A 15,704-nucleotide genomic window follows, 5' to 3' on the forward strand; every position below is an offset into this window, starting at 1 on the left:
AAATTGGGACTGTAGGGCCATTATATACCAGTACCATACGACATATTAAACAAAAAAATTATTGTCCTGTATAAAATATTGGATCACCTGGCCATTCACAAATTAAGGAATAGACACATCTACTCATTCTTTATTTCATTATGGCACCCATTATTTCATTAGTAATAGTGGGTCACATATACATATCCAAATTCCTAATCAATAAACATATCCCAAATGTCATGCACATTAATTTTCTGCATGAAAATAGGGTCAACCAATCAAACAAATCAGGAATACTCATACCTCATCCAGGCAAGTTGTAACTTTCTCTTGTGATACCAAGTCCAGGCTTCCAATTCCCTTGCTGCTGCCCTAGACCATGGCCCTCAACGTTGTTACTTGATGCAGCTCCATGAATATTATTGCTGGCCTTTTCCATGCAAAGATCCATTATCTTCTCGGCTGCCTCTTCATTATCCTTGCTCTCCTGGATTAATTTCATCAACTGTGACTTTGGCAGCCTCAGTTGCACCCGAATTGCACCACAATTTAATGGTCTGATGCTTGTTGTCTGTTTGATGGTGGAAAGGTCTGAGACTGACCTCCGGGACAACATGAGGCTCTGAAGTCGGTCAACTGCATTCATATTGATACCTGACTGAACCCTCCTCACTGTCCTGTCTCCTGAATGCTTGGGAATTTCCAAGAGAAAATAAAGCTTCTTTGGCTTCAATTCCCTTTGTGGTTCTAATGGCTTTGCTCGAATTCCAAAATGCTTGAAGGCTTCTGATTCTATCAAAACATGACCTGGGTAGTCCTTGACTGTCTCCCACACTCGCACTGGTGTCTTTAACTTGAATGTCTGGCTGTCTATCTTCATCACCTTGGCTGTTTTTCTGCCTCCCAATCTGTTCCCCATTGTTGAGGCTGAAGTAATACCCTTCCCAGTTTTGATACTTCTTTTGGTTATTTGGGTTCTTTATATTTCTCTGATTCAAAGTTGGGTAATGGAATGATTCAATGAGACATATTCAAAACCTACTGCTTAATTTATGAAGGCTAGAAGCTGATAAGGAAGATGAGTAGATGTTTGGTAATCGTTTCCAAAGATTGAGATGGCAAAACAAATAGAAATTTTTTTAATATTAACCGATCGAGTCAAACTAAAGATCATGGAGCTTTCAAAATCTAAAGGGATAAGTTTCCAGTCTATTTCACCAGAACACAATATGGGGTTAGACAAAGTTATTAAATAGATGAAATAATGTAGATATAATAGTAGTTTGTTCTCTACTCGATATTATACTAAGTCATATTATTGGACCCCTTATTTTTCCTTGAAATTCAATTCATCAAGTGGATAGATCATAAAGAATTCTCTTATGAAGGAAAAAACAAATGCTTATAATGTATGAAAGGGCCATGGCTCCTATAGCGACTCGGTCCAAATTCACATCCTACTAGGAAACAATCAATATTTTTAACTAATTAGGTGATGACCAATCTGAGTTGACTTTGAGAAATTCTCAATATTTTAACTTATGATCCAGCAGCACTACTTAACATCCAAGAGGTTCTTGTTGCAAGTGGATATTCTTTATTAGCTCGTACCTGTAGCATGGACGTATTAAACTGTAATGCATTTCAATTCCTGGAAGCTCAAAATTTATTTCATGTGCAAAATATGCCTCAATGAAAAGGATAAGTTCTTGGAAGTTGGTTTCAGCATTTAGTGTAAAATGCAGTGAAGGATGTCTATTTTGATAGAAAGTCATTGATGTCTTCTGCAGAGTACTTTTATGTTGATATAAACTTTTGAGTTTCAGTATTTTGAATATCATACATAAATCTCAGTTTTCAGAGTGTCTTTTTGGTTTTTGCACTCCCTTCTTGGTTTTCTTGTTTGATCAGCTCTGCAGTAACAACCCATCTAATTACTTTTCAGGCCCATCTCAATTTTGTCCCAGCTTGACCTGTTCTTGCTGAAACCTCTAATTTCAAAAATGGAATTGAAGACTCCCTATTTCATGTGGTTCAAAGTTAAGCTGCCTTCAATCCATGCTGGACCAGTTCTTTCTGGGTATTTTTTATCTATTTATTTTGTAGGGACTTTAACCTTGAAAACATTGCATGATTATTAAACCTCAGAGATTCATGTTGAAGTTGGGAGTAAACCTTGGCCTTTTGGCCTGCATTCATAGTTGGATTTGGGAGTTAATTTGTACTAAGTTTGGGAACAGCTAGCCACACAGCAGATTGTGGGAGAAAAAATCAGGGAGAATTGAACCTTGGTTTGGTATGACAAACCATCCAGCTACCTAAGGAGGTGTAGTAGGTTGACGATTTCTGCCCAACAACCACAATTAACCCTACACCCCAACCCCCCCAAGAAAAAAGGAAAAATGAGACTTATTTTATTATGAACTTGGATTGTAAAAGGTAAAATCTCAATGAGAATAGACCCTTTGTAAAAAAAAATCAACCAATTGCTCCCGTGTGGATACATTGCTAGCAAGCATGGCTGTCACACCAAATAGGAGCCATGGGAAGAGGAACACCAAGTTCATGCAAGAGTGATTGTATCCAAGTAAGTTTTGTCATGATATTAGCAAGACTCCGATATTAAAACTTTGTGCTAGAGCGAGAGATCACTTGTTGTTCTTTTAAAGTGAAATAATGTTTTGTGGAGAAAAATACTTAATACTATGTTTGGTTTGAAAAAAAATTGCAAAAAAAAAAAAAATTGCAAAGAAAATAAAATAAAGAGAAAAAATAAAATAAAAGAAAAATAAAAAAAAATAGAGTTAAAACGAGCAAATTATTTTTATTTCACTTTTTTTTTATCTATTTCATATAAAAATTAACTAATTTAAAAATAAATAAATTTCTAATTAATTTTAATTATATTTATTTTTTTCAATTTTTTATAGTACAATCAAATATAAAAAATATATATTTTCCTTAACTTTTTTTAGTTTCAAAGTAATTATGGGACTCAAACATAACATTAATTCATAACTTAATTTGAATAAAAATTTTGCCCTATCCATTTTGTACACTCTAATAGGTCTTGGACACATTTCATTTGATAGAGATGCAATCCACGTACGGACCTCCGCGCCTAAATGCCAAGGAAATAAGACAATCCGATGTTGTTTCTGTGATCTTACTTCTCTCTTCCTAGCTATCGCAGAGAAGACTGCTCGCTATTTTGGAATATTGTCGCTGAGATTTTCTTTCCAGGAGATTTGGTCAGGTTTTGCCCATGACATGTTGGTGGTCTCCACTTTATTCTCCACTTTCATAATAATTTTGTGTACGTTAGAGCATTTTTTGTAAGTGGGGATTCTTTTTTCTTTCTTTTCTTCAATCATGAATTCCACTTGGACCAAAAGATGGATGGAAAAAATGTACAAGTTTCCAAATTAAATTAGACAAGGCCAAACATCTTTTGTCATAATACGTATGACCCGAGCTAGGATCCAAAGTTAAAAATTGAAAATATTTTTCTTATAAAAATTAGGTATTTAGTAGGTTTTTAAAAATTACTTCTAAGGGTTTTAAAAATTATTTGAAATAATCACCAAACAAAGATTAATGGATGTTTGCCCTGTAAATTACTTTTTTACCATGTAACATTTTATGAAACACGCCTCATCAACATATACACTAAAGTATTTTATTTACTAATATTCAACCGAATGCAAAGGAGATATGATTAGGCAAGACAATTTTGCTTTAGTGGAATGATACCTTACTCAAACTCACTTTCAACATGTGAACTCGAGAACAAAACTCAGGATATTGTTTATCACTATTTATACTTGTCCTACTTGCATGTCTCAAATAAAAAAAATACACAAACCTTTTTTTCTTTTACATACGTTATCAAAAAACGTATGATTATAGTAACAAATGATACTTTTTTTATAACTATTGAAAAAGCACTAGTGATCAAGTAATACTATATATATATATATATATATATATATATATATAGGTTTCATTATTTGTATTATTTGTTTGTATCATTATTCAACGGTTTAAATCTCATCATATATATTCAACGATTCAGATATGTGAAGACAGTGATTTTGAATGTCTATCATGTGCTTGCCTTTACTAACCTAAATATGTGAATATGTTGTAAACGGCACAAGTGTCTGAAATTCCAGAGTAGAGGAAAGGGTGGAAGAGTGATCAGAGTACTTTGAAAGTTCAAAGTAAGCCAGGAGCTTATTAGACTCACCTACTTTTCAACCCGCCAAATCACCATTAGGGGCACCACCATTTATTGGATTGGGAAAGTAACAAAGGCAGTAATTCTTCAATCCCTACATTTGTCTTTTGCCTGAGAACAATCCTCTTCCACAGTGGAAAGGGAGGTAACGTGATAGGGCCTTCCCAGAAGATAGGTTAACTCCCATCAGCTTCTACTTGACCTAATTCTTATTTTAACAGCTCTGGAGCAACGTCTTCAAAATCAATTGGAAGTAGTCGTTGGAAAAGTCAAAGCACCAGGACATATGTAATTAAAATATCATAGCATATAGTACAGATCGACCCTCCATGGTATCGGGCATCAAATCTTCACTTCACCTGCCTCCTAGTTAGCTTAATTACATGCAATATGCAATTTAAGGAAATTAAATTATATTTAGATAATAATTAAATTTATAAACCACATGCAATATTGTAAAATAGCACGTATGCATGTGAATATGTGGTGCACCATAATAATAATGTATGAGTTTTCTGATGTTTGTACCATATAAAAATATGGCTTTATTGCTGCCACTGATTAATCCAACAAATAGCCTACTTAACAAACTGCTTACCAAAACAAATTCAAGAAAAAATTCCCTGGGACGTACAGTGAGTTCTACTTCATCTTTTTTTTGCAAATTTTCTGCTTCTTCACACTCGCTCGCTAGCTTCATCGCGTGATGTTGGGATTAATTGAAAATTAAGACGGGATCAACATCTTTGGCCTAAAACATTTCAGCTTTAATATCCTAACACTGACTACTAGCTTAAAGCAGAAATGATTAAGCATAGGGAAATGTCATCTTTGACTTACAAATGAGGCTGTAATTAATTAAAGAACCACATTCTGCACCTTTGTTAACCTCAGTTATATAGGTTTAGTTAGAAGACCTTTGGATTTTCAGACTCCTCAATATAAAACAACCTCCACTGGAATTCATCAAAGACCTATGCAGCTACACAAGTGTGGTACTGCCCATGAAGAATCTTCCGCAGCCCACAAGAGAACTAAAGTATATATAGTGCTCTATAAATTTATATGTTCTCTTTACCTTCCAGTGATTACAAATTTTTGACAAATACAAGAAACTAGAAAAAAAAAAGTTGAGAGAAAAATGAGAGAGAAATGTAACAAAAATAACCGACTGAATTTATGATGATCTGGAGAGGGCTTTAGATTAGTATGGGAAGACTTCTTTACTACTGATCATTCATCGGGTTTTTTCTTAGCATTTGGATTCAGTAATTAAGTATTATATATGATGGGAAGAATTATTCATTTATATTTGGCTTGGCAGTGCTACATGATGAACCCCCAAAAATAGATATGAAAGAATAAGGTGTGTTGGTTCTTAATTTGCATAGTTAGCCATACTGCAACCAGAAACACAAGCAGCTAGCATCAAGTCTATGGTGTCATCAATCAACATGCATGCATGAATGTATGGATTAATGTTTATCAGATTCCTTTGATTTACTATTATTGAGAAGATGATCATCTTTCAAAATTTAGTCCGGATTTTGTTTCAGACTATATTGATCTATTCAAATATGATGCTCTCTTCCAGGGGGTATTTACCCAATTGGCTTACAGTTCTATCTAGCTCCAAGAAAGCAAAATTAGTTCAACATGAAATATAACTGTGACTGAACTATTTATAGGTCACTCCCCCAAGTTCATAGCTCCTAAAAGGTCTTCTTATGGAAGCAAAACATCTGCACTCCTCCAATGGGAGTCAAATTAAAATTAGTTCAACATGAAATGTGAAGTCTTGCTAAACTGGCTTCATTTCCTGACTGACTCATGTCATGCACTAATTATTGTCATCTTTTCACAGTTTTAACTTCATTAATCAATCTTAAAGAAAATTTTCTTGGAGAATGTGGTAAGTTGTTAACATCACGTTTCCATGTCAAGCTAGATACACCTACCACACACCTTCCACACACCTTATCTCTTACTACGTGAAACCACTTCTAAATTATATCATATATTTCTCCCAGAAAGATTATTCCAAGTACAGATAGAAATTAAGCTGGTTTCCATTTATCTCCCTATGTGGACTAGCAATATCAATTACCTTATTCATGTCTTGTTATACACTTTTCTGGCAGATATATATACAACCAAAGATGCATTAAGGAAACAAAGAATGAAATAAAGCATGAAGGATTAAAATATGTTGACACTGAATATTTTCCACTCTTCCAAACAAACAGCCCATACTGCTGGTTTTTAATACTTGTGAAACCAAAGAGAAATTGCAGAGCAAGACTTGCTTTCTTCAATTAGAAGCATAGTGAAATTTAAATGAGTACTGTGAAGAATGTGCAAGGGACATTGATCCATTGAATTAAGTTTGAAGCAACCTCCCTCAGTGGAACACTTTTTGAAAAGATGGGACCTACAGTAGGTGTCCTTGTGTAGTTGCTTTCATCAAGCAAAATAATGCAGAGACATTGCAGGAGAACCTTTTCAACTTTTCAGCTACAGTTACCATAAAAACTAGGTCATCCCTGTTAGTGGAAAGTTTAGTGAATCATAGATCTTTGAACACACAACTCCACATAGAATGTATCTCAAATTTCCATATTATTATAGTTGTTTCTTTCCATCTCCACAATGATTATGTTGAAGTGAAGGAGCCTTCTCGGACTTTGCATTCCACTGAGAAATATCTCAAATGAAACAATTTATCTAACCATTCTTAAAGATTTTTTTGAGTTCCAATTTCAGAGGAAGCCAAGAGGTGCTTATCCTGAGGATCTACACATTGAATTACTTAGGTTACTCTTGTGAGGAATCAACTTCTACCCTTCTTGAGATGTGGGAATCACCCTCAACTATTGTATTTATTAATCATCGATCGTTGAACAGAAGCTGTCTGGATGCAACTTCAGGTGATATTTTCTGAGAAGATTGGCATAGTAGATCACAAGAGAGGAATTTAAGAACTCATCAGACCAACGTGATCAGAAAGAAACTTAATTCAACTATATTCTGATAAGCTCTAGTCATTCATATTGAATGGTAGATAGATATAAATTCTCATTCTTATACTAGTGCAGTTTGGTCAAATATCTTTCATGAGTTCGTGTTAGTTGGAAGCTTGAATCACATGCAACTACTACTACTACTACCAACACAAGAAACTGGGGCGAGTAGAAATTGTCCACTTACATGGGGCATGAACCTCAATTGAATGTTTGGTAGTTCACCCAGCATACCTGTATTTGCCACTATATTTTCTTGTGCTTCTCCAGTCCCAAGTTCAGTCTAGCAGATCTGTTACCGAAAAGTCCAGCCGGGATGAATTTATTACTCACTTTTTAATAATAAATTTCATTATTATGACTTATGTATACTTAATAGGTAATGTTACATCCGTTCAATGATCTGCCGTTCCCTAGAGGATGTTAATGCTTAATCTGCAGAAAAGATATATTTGTTCTAGTATGATAGTATTTGTCATCCCAGATGATATCCTCGTGAGAAAATGGCATCTTTCACCATGTAGATAGATTAATTCCCCGATAATTCATCATTTTTTTCCAAGTTGTTTTTTTTTTTTCTTGAGCATCGGCACTTAATAGATAATCTCTATTTTTCCTCGTTCAAACTTGGTGATGCTTTACTGTTATCCGCAAATCAAGCGATTAGGTACTATATCATAAAACTGCAAAACAAATTACTTGGAGAACATTACTGAGCTTCTTGGGCTGATGATATCTCAAGTGGCATATCTCAAATATTTGACTTGGGTTGCCCTTGGCATTGAAAAGTAGGGCATATATTCCTGAAGAATTTGATGTGTTCACTAGGAAACCTTACCTTTCATTACGATATTTCAATATTCATATTATTACTCAGAATTTTTATTCTGATTTCCTTTTCCCAATTTTAGTTTCTTTTCCTTGTTAGGCATTTACATGTATATTTTCTTGGTCAAGAATTATTTTATCATTGCAGAAACTTGCAGTTGACTCGGTCAATTGCCATTGCAGATCTGGATCTGAAGCTCTAAAGCATACAACTTATTTGGGAATGCTGTTTACTGTATTAGTAGTATGGCCTAAAATTATGATTTATATAAATGATACAACAGCTTTGAAATAGAGGAAAACCATATAGCTACACAAGAGATTATCTTCTCAGGAACATTTAACTGTTTCTACAATCATCAATATTTCTACTTACATGAACCTTCAAATCTTCTCAACTTACAAGCAAACCTTCCATAGTTGCTAATATATATTGTGCTAGAGAGTGCACCATTAAGCCCTTGCATCCCTAGCTTGGTTATATATCTTTAATTCTATTTCTTTCTGCAGTAAATACAAATTATACTGTTAGGAAATTTCTTCTCACACACGCAGAAAACCTAATATATATATACATACCACAATGCAAATGCATTCCCAATCAGATTCCATGCATATAGAGGGACTAAGCTAGCGTCCCATCTAAGAGAGTAGTAAAATGGGCTGGCCTATTCCATATATAAGATTCATGGTAAGATTAATTATCATAAGCTACGCATGTGTTGTGGCCTCTATTCCACAATATTATTAGACAAGGTGAGATTGAGGTTCAAATCAGGCAACCCACTTGTTTTCTTGACTAGGAAAGTTGCATCGTTGGATAACTGATCCTTTTTGCCATGAGGTGTTACCGGGTGTTGACGAGAAATGGACTGTCTTACATGATGCTTATCAGGATTGATACCCATCCTTATGAGCTTTCTCTTTAGATGAGAATTCCAGTAATTCTTCACCTCATTGTCAGTCCTTCCTGGCAATCTACCCGCTATCAGGGACCATCTAAACAAATCATGCAAACTTCAATTAGCATAGTGATCATCAGAGAGTAATCAGACATAAATAATTTTCTTTATATGTACATGGAATTTTAAGGATATTAATTAAAATAAACAATATGATGAGTATTATTCATCAATTGCCCTTCACGAAATGAAAATCTAGGGCTAAAAAGCTGCAACTTGTTTTTCTTACTTTTTGAAGATTTAGGTTTGTATCTTGAATTTTCTTCTCATGTTAGTTCTGAAGGAACTATAGAAATGTTTGATTGATAATCTTTAAGATAACACACCGGTTTCCTAAGAGAGCATGGAGTTTGACGATGAGGTCTTCTTCATCTTCAGCAAAGTTGCCTCGCTTTAGGTCTGGCCTTAGATAGTTTAGCCATCTCAACCGGCAACTTTTGCCGCAACGAAGCAAGCCTGCTTATGAATGAAACGTAATATTAAGTCACTTAATCATATCATTCTTTAAGGATTTCATCAAAATACTAACGAAAAGGAAAATGATGATGGGGAAAATATCTCTAACAAAAAAATTTAAATAAAAAAAAAAAAAAAAAAAAAATCTCGTCATGAAGGAAAACTCTAATTCATCAGTCCATATTAGGTTTACCTGCCGCTTGTGGAAGTGAGCGCCAGCTACCTTCACCATGCTTTTGGATGTAATCAATAAGCTTCTGGTCTTCCTCCTTCGACCAAGCTCCTTTATTTGTATCTTTCTTCTCACAGCAAGGTTTCCTCATTGAAATTCTCTATATAAATACAAACATCCAACTCCAGAGATATGACTGAGAGAGATAGAGAGGGAGAGAGAGGGAGAGGGGGAGAGAGAGAGAGAGAGAGAGAGAGAGCAGGAGGAAGAGAGGGAATCCCATAAGCAATGGGCGCACTATATAGAAGTCTAGTCCTCCTAAAGGATTTAGGGTTGACTTGGACTGGTGGTTCTAGCAGATTTGTCTTAGTTTGGCTCAATTGCTTTGTAGGTATGGACTTATAGTATCTCGCAAAACTTCATTCGTGGAGCCTCCCATCCTTTACATTTCCCAATTCAATCTGATGCATTTTCAAAGTTCCACCGCTTGTTTTGTTCACTGGAGTTTTAGCCACTACCAACAAACCCTTCCATTCCCCAGGCCCAACCCCAACTCCCACAAAACCACAAAATTATATGCTGTGTATCTGCATATATAACAGCAAAATGAAGAAGAAAAAGTAAAGTACATGTATAACATATATATATATATATATATATATATGATGTGTGAAAATTTGAAATTGGGCTGTAAATTCTCACCAACCCCCTCATGGTCTTTACTGTGTTTTATTCGGGTAGTTTTTCTATCCTTAGGTTGTGTTTGCTATGACTTCTGCACAAATGCACAATTATTTTGTTAATTAATTGACTATTAATTTCTTAAAAAAGGAAACAACGGTCAAAACTTTTGAATATTTCTGATGGTATGAGATTGTTCTCCACTTCTCAGACAGGTGAACCTGTTCAAATTTGTCACGTATTTCCTAAATCAGTTATGAATCTTCCAAACAGAATGAAACTTCCTAAATTAATTTACCTTGGTTGAAATATCCCAAGCATACGACCATATTACACAACATGAAATCTCCTATGCTTTTTTCATTCACTTTAAAAATTAATTGGTCACTTGATTTTTTGTCTTTTGCAACAGGTACCTCTTGAAATTTTGATGGCTACATTATAAGAAATTCCTGATTTGGAATGGATCATTAATTAATATTCTATGATAGCTAAGTGCTGCACAAGGGTAATGGTAAAATTCATCTCATGAAACAAAATCTTAGAGAATTATTCCTAGCATGAGAAAAAGGAATTCGTCTATGAATTAACCTATGTTTGAAAGGTTAAAAAGAAAATTGACTGGATTGCCTTCATTCCCTCATATGCTTGAAAGGTTAGAAAGAAACCCAAAAGCTTGCATTGTCAACAATTACAAGGCTTTCAAAATAGACTACTCTGAATATAGAATATTGCCAAGCCTCTAAGCCTCATATTTTATTAACAAAGGGATAATAGATAAAAAGACAGAATGAGGGAGACATATGTACTAATGCCAAAACAAACGAGAGGCAATCAGAGGTGTGGGCTATATATGTGGAAGGTTGGGGATCCATATTCCACGAAATCAATCTCAATGTCTTATCCGGACATTTGAACTCCACATCCTGTTATCATACGTAGACATAAATTAAATGTGTATTGTTATAATGGAATCCAAAGGGGCACTAAATTGCTAAATTGAGCTAGATCTACCCTGTCTTTTTGACACAATGATATGGGGTACGTACTTACACAGTAACGGAATCTGAATAATGGAATGAGCAGTTAAATCAATAATGGAACATAATGCTGTTAGTGAAGAAGACACAGATAATGATAATGGAACTTAAAGAAAGACGAAAGTCGTGGGCCTTAGAAAGATAGGGCATGCATTGTCTCATGATCAAAAGCTCAATTGGTAATATGTTTTTTCATGCTTCTGAATATTTCGTACAATTATTGATTTAGGTCTTCCAAAATGATCTCTTTTATTTCTTTTTTTATATATGGATACAGAATTTTCCTCTGAAAAAGTCGTTGGAGAGTGGAGTGACTCATCTCAAGGGGGGCTGAACCATCTCCTATTTGGTTGAGTGTGATTCCCCATGCAGCTGGTAATTATCAGACTTTCATTTCTAAATTTCTTCGCTTTGATCATCCTAATTGTGATGAACGATTGAATGTTTCCTTTTCACACTACATTGCTTCTCCTTCTACTCTGCAAAACATCAATTGGAAATCTTGGCATGCATGCAGCTGGTAATGGTTTAATGTCTACATATACATTTTCTCTCCTTACAATTTGAAAGTAGTTAAAGACTTAAAGTTATTATAAATAAAAATAGTAAAATTTAAAATATTAAATTATGAATATTCTAGTCTCTCTTGGCATCAATGCACTCATCTTCTCTGTCATATAGCCTTAATTATGTCAAGAATTGATACTGTCATATGGTTTAGAGTTATGCATCCTCTTCATTCATTTCCACAGTTCATAATTCTTTTACAATTGAGGGATAGGTAAAACTCTCTGAATTTTAAACCTTATGACCTATTTTGAATATGGAATTCGAATCACGTGCAACTACTACAACAAAGGCATATATATATATGTGGTATACAACTTTCATCCATATATCCTTTGACTGGTTGGTTGTAACCTGAACTTTTCACGTGCCCAGCATGCCTATAGCAACATTATCATACTTGAATTCTCTGCACCTAACATTTATCTCGTATCTATTGATAATCCCATCACCCTTTTCTTGGTCATACTCACTGCTGGATGAGATGGAGAATCTGGAGATGGATTCTCCACATATGACTACAGTAAATCTTATCCATTGTATCATCTATATACATATATATGCATAGAACCTCAAATACTGCCACAACATTCGGTGGCTGAACTCTTGCAATTTTTTGCAGCTTTTACCATTTGGAATGTACATTTCCAGCATGGAATATCTTCAGTTAAACCTTTAATTTATGACTAAGAAAAGGAAAGAAAAAAAAAATGTGACTTGTGTCAAGCAGTGGGGGATTGTTGGTGCAGTTGGCTGATGCCATTGTTATGGTATACGGTTCTAGATTCAAGTTATAGGGTTCTAGGTAGAAACTGGTTAATTTATAGGTTCAGCTCATCTCATCGCCAAAGCCAAATTGTAAATAATCTTGATTTTGTATGAAGTCAGGATTAATTTATATAAAAATGTAGTGGGAGCCAGAAGCAGAAAGCAAATGGCACAACACAAGTATAAATTTAAATATATATATATATATATATATCCTTATCCTCCTTGAGGAACATATATACCTTATCCTCCTTGTCCAAATGTCTAATACAGACAAGGTTAAAGGTCAGCCTATATTAATGTGGATGTCAAGAAAGGGCAAGAAGAGGGGTTTATTTTTGCAATTAAAGTCGCAATAGAAAGGAGGCGGCACTGGTTTATATATATTGATGATAAGAAATGGAGCAGTTTATGATTAACCCAGTGGATGTGAAGGAATATTAGACACTAGCCTTGGAAAGATATGGCCTTGATTCATTTGGGTGTTTTTTTTTTTTTTTTTGAGTATCATCAAACAAAAATGAATTTAGGGTTTTAATGGTCACCAATGATTGATTTCCAACTGCTATTTTGTTGATAGTGGATGGATTAAGCATCTCAACATTACTACTTGAAGCATTGTGTAATCCATAGAAGCTTTATCCATTTAGAGAACAAATTTCATTTGAAACTCAAAATGTTGAATTAGGTATGCAAAGTTTCTCTTCTGTTACATATATTAAAACTCAATTCTAGCCTATATTCCTCCTACATTGCACAAAGAAACTAAATGTTTCACCCTAAATATTGGCTTCCACATTGGCTATAAAGCCATATACTCGACAATGGAGATCATCCAAAAAGAAGTAGAGTTGTAAAGGGAGCAGGTTCAAGTTCCTTATGACTATTTGCCCCAGTTAGCTGCATTTGTTCATCTACTGATGGAGCCCCCACATTGAGATTAAGGTTTAGGTCAGGCAAACTGCTTGTTGTCTTGCTCGCTGAGCCACATGTAGAATCCAAGACTGCATTATTATCGGCAGCTGAGATTAGAGGATTGCTTGTCTGGTCCCTGGATTCAAATGATTTGCTAGTACCCGAAGCCCTTTCTCCGAGGCGATGGTTATTAGGATCAATGCCCATCCGCATTAGCTTTTTCTTTAGATGAGAATTCCAATAGTTCTTTACTTCATTGTCTGTCCTTCCGGGCAATCTTCCCGCTATCAATGACCACCTAAATCATTAATTTATCATCCCATTAAACATTTTCGAAGGCAATTGCGTGAAAAACTTAAATACAGTTTTACACACTATCTATAGAAAAAATAAAATGCCTACCATACTTCAAATATAAGGCTATGAATAAATTTCTTTTTGGTTTATATGCATACAAAGGCATTGGCATCGAAAGGAAGAAGATAAAAGGGATTCTTCTCATGTTTCTATTTACTATCTTCTGAGACCTCTAGCACTAAGCTTCTAACAAGAAGAGTTTCTGAAAATGCATATACAGTAAAATGCCTAACCTGTTTCCAAGAAGCGCATGGAGCTTAATGATGAGGTCCTCTTCGTCTTCCCCAAAGTTCCCACGCTTAACATCAGGCTTTAGGTAGTTCACCCATCTCAGCCGGCAACTTTTCCCGCAACGAAGCAAGCCTGGTACATATAACAAATTGGTCAAAAACCACTCCCCATACTCCACGGATTCTCACACAGAGAAAGACGAAGCCATAACATACCTGCAGACTGAGGAAGTGAGCTCCAGCAACCTTCACCATGCTTTTGGATATAATCAATGAGCTTCTGGTCTTCTTGCTTGGACCAAGCCCCCTTGTTAGTGAATTTCTTTTCACACCCAACTCTTTTCTTTGTGCTTTTCTTCTCACCATAGCCTGCAGGCTTCCTCATTGCAACCATGGCGATAGAGAAAGACCGTATAGAGAATACAACGACGAATTAGCCAAATTAAGGAATGAGACATATGGATAATGAAGTGGGAAGGCAAAACTACAATAAAAAGGTTGAGTCACTGCTTTGTTGACTTGCAGTTACGCCCATTTGGTGCAGTTTGTTGCGGGTTTGGTGGCTCCGTGCGTGCCCCATCAAACCACTCTCAGAGTTACTTGTATCATTGACAAGCGTAACCAATAATTACAATTTCACCATCATTTTTTAATCATACATTTTACTGTACAAAAATAATTAAAGAACCTCATAAGACTCGAAGTACCATAATAAAATAAAATATACTCATCATAAGTTGGGAATTGCACCATAATTAACCTTTCTATGTGTAAAGGCAGACTAACCACGTGAAAATGCCCATTCAGATATGGCAACCACAAGTTTCAAGAAGAAAATTACTTTTCATGCACAAGACCATATAGATGTCTCTGAATCAATAAAAAACTGATTCTCATAAATAAAACCCTTTTTTGTCTTTTCCTTTGCTAGTCTATCAAAATAAAACCCTCAGCATTGACCCATAATTTTTTTTAGTTTTTTTGAAAAATGCTTACATAATTCTTAGGAATTAATAATGAAAAAATAATAATAAAAAACTTTTTTTTTCTCATATATAACTTCTATTGGTCCACCAGGGCCTAGAAGTATATTCTAGGTTGGTTGACAATAAAGAAGAAGCATTGAATTCTTGTAAAAAAGCTAACGTTAAAATAATGGCTAAAGTTGAATATTTATTTTAATTGTTCTGACATTGTTGTCGATTGAACCGTGGGCTAAGTGAACAGTACACGAGTGAGTCAATCATAAATTCCCAGTGGATGAGACTGATTAGTTGGGGTGGGCATATCACATGTTCTAAGGTTGACTGTTAGATTCACTGAGAAGAAGTCTCGACTGCCACCTGGTTCTTCCACAGACCCACGCTTGTATCTACAAAAGGATGACAAGCACCAAACCCTAGCTTCGATTGCATCGCCCGTTTCTCCCTTCTGACTAACTAAAGTTTGGATTCATTTGACTTCCTAAAGCTGGAGCATCCCTTTC

General features: G+C 35.1%; 3 protein-coding genes across 4 annotated transcripts; all 3 read right to left on the minus strand.

Annotated features, from left to right (window-relative positions):
- Positions 1-286: 286 nt before the first annotated feature.
- Positions 287-901, minus strand: LOC100252613 (uncharacterized protein At1g66480). The gene has a single exon (XM_002278079.3). It carries the CDS (start codon positions 899-901, stop codon positions 287-289), a length of 615 nt encoding a protein of 204 aa, XP_002278115.1.
- Positions 902-8,289: 7,388 nt separating this feature from the next.
- LOC100250750 (transcription repressor MYB4-like) lies at positions 8,290-10,009 on the minus strand. 2 transcript variants are annotated; one of them, XM_010665362.3, is made up of 4 exons: positions 9,682-9,933; positions 9,359-9,488; positions 8,858-9,069; positions 8,290-8,574 (listed from the first exon to the last, which is right to left on the minus strand). In XM_010665362.3, exons 1-4 carry the CDS (start codon positions 9,809-9,811, stop codon positions 8,549-8,551), a joined length of 498 nt encoding a protein of 165 aa, XP_010663664.1. In that variant the 5' UTR covers positions 9,812-9,933; the 3' UTR covers positions 8,290-8,548. The 2 variants fall into 2 exon arrangements, with proteins under 2 accessions (XP_010663664.1, XP_002281502.1); XM_002281466.5 differs by having other exon boundaries at positions 8,290-9,069; positions 9,682-10,009.
- Positions 10,010-13,547: 3,538 nt separating this feature from the next.
- On the minus strand, positions 13,548-14,612 carry MYBC2-L2 (transcription repressor MYB6-like). The gene is given in 3 exon segments (NM_001281251.1): positions 13,548-13,929; positions 14,222-14,351; positions 14,435-14,612. Coding segments are annotated over 3 exon segments (681 nt in total). The 5' UTR covers positions 14,604-14,612.
- Between the last annotated feature and the right edge of the window lie 1,092 nt (positions 14,613-15,704).

The sequence above is a fragment of the Vitis vinifera genome, chromosome 17 (genome assembly GCF_030704535.1).
Source record: "Vitis vinifera cultivar Pinot Noir 40024 chromosome 17, ASM3070453v1".
In the NCBI taxonomy this organism is placed as follows: domain Eukaryota; kingdom Viridiplantae; phylum Streptophyta; class Magnoliopsida; order Vitales; family Vitaceae; genus Vitis; species Vitis vinifera.

Bases quoted from the DNA above. Each gene is read 5' to 3' on its own strand.
- LOC100252613 (XM_002278079.3), bottom strand. From the start codon at position 901: ATGGGGAACAGATTGGGAGGCAGAAAAACAGCCAAGGTGATGAAGATA.
- LOC100250750 (XM_002281466.5), bottom strand. From the start codon at position 9,811: ATGAGGAAACCTTGCTGTGAGAAGAAAGATACAAATAAAGGAGCTTGG. The intron at 9,489-9,681 runs GTAAACCTAATA...ATTCATAAGCAG, and splicing joins CTCACTTCCACAAGCGGCAG to GCTTGCTTCGTTGCGGCAAA. The intron at 9,070-9,358 runs GTGTGTTATCTT...TGATTTGTTTAG, and splicing joins CATGCTCTCTTAGGAAACCG to ATGGTCCCTGATAGCGGGTA.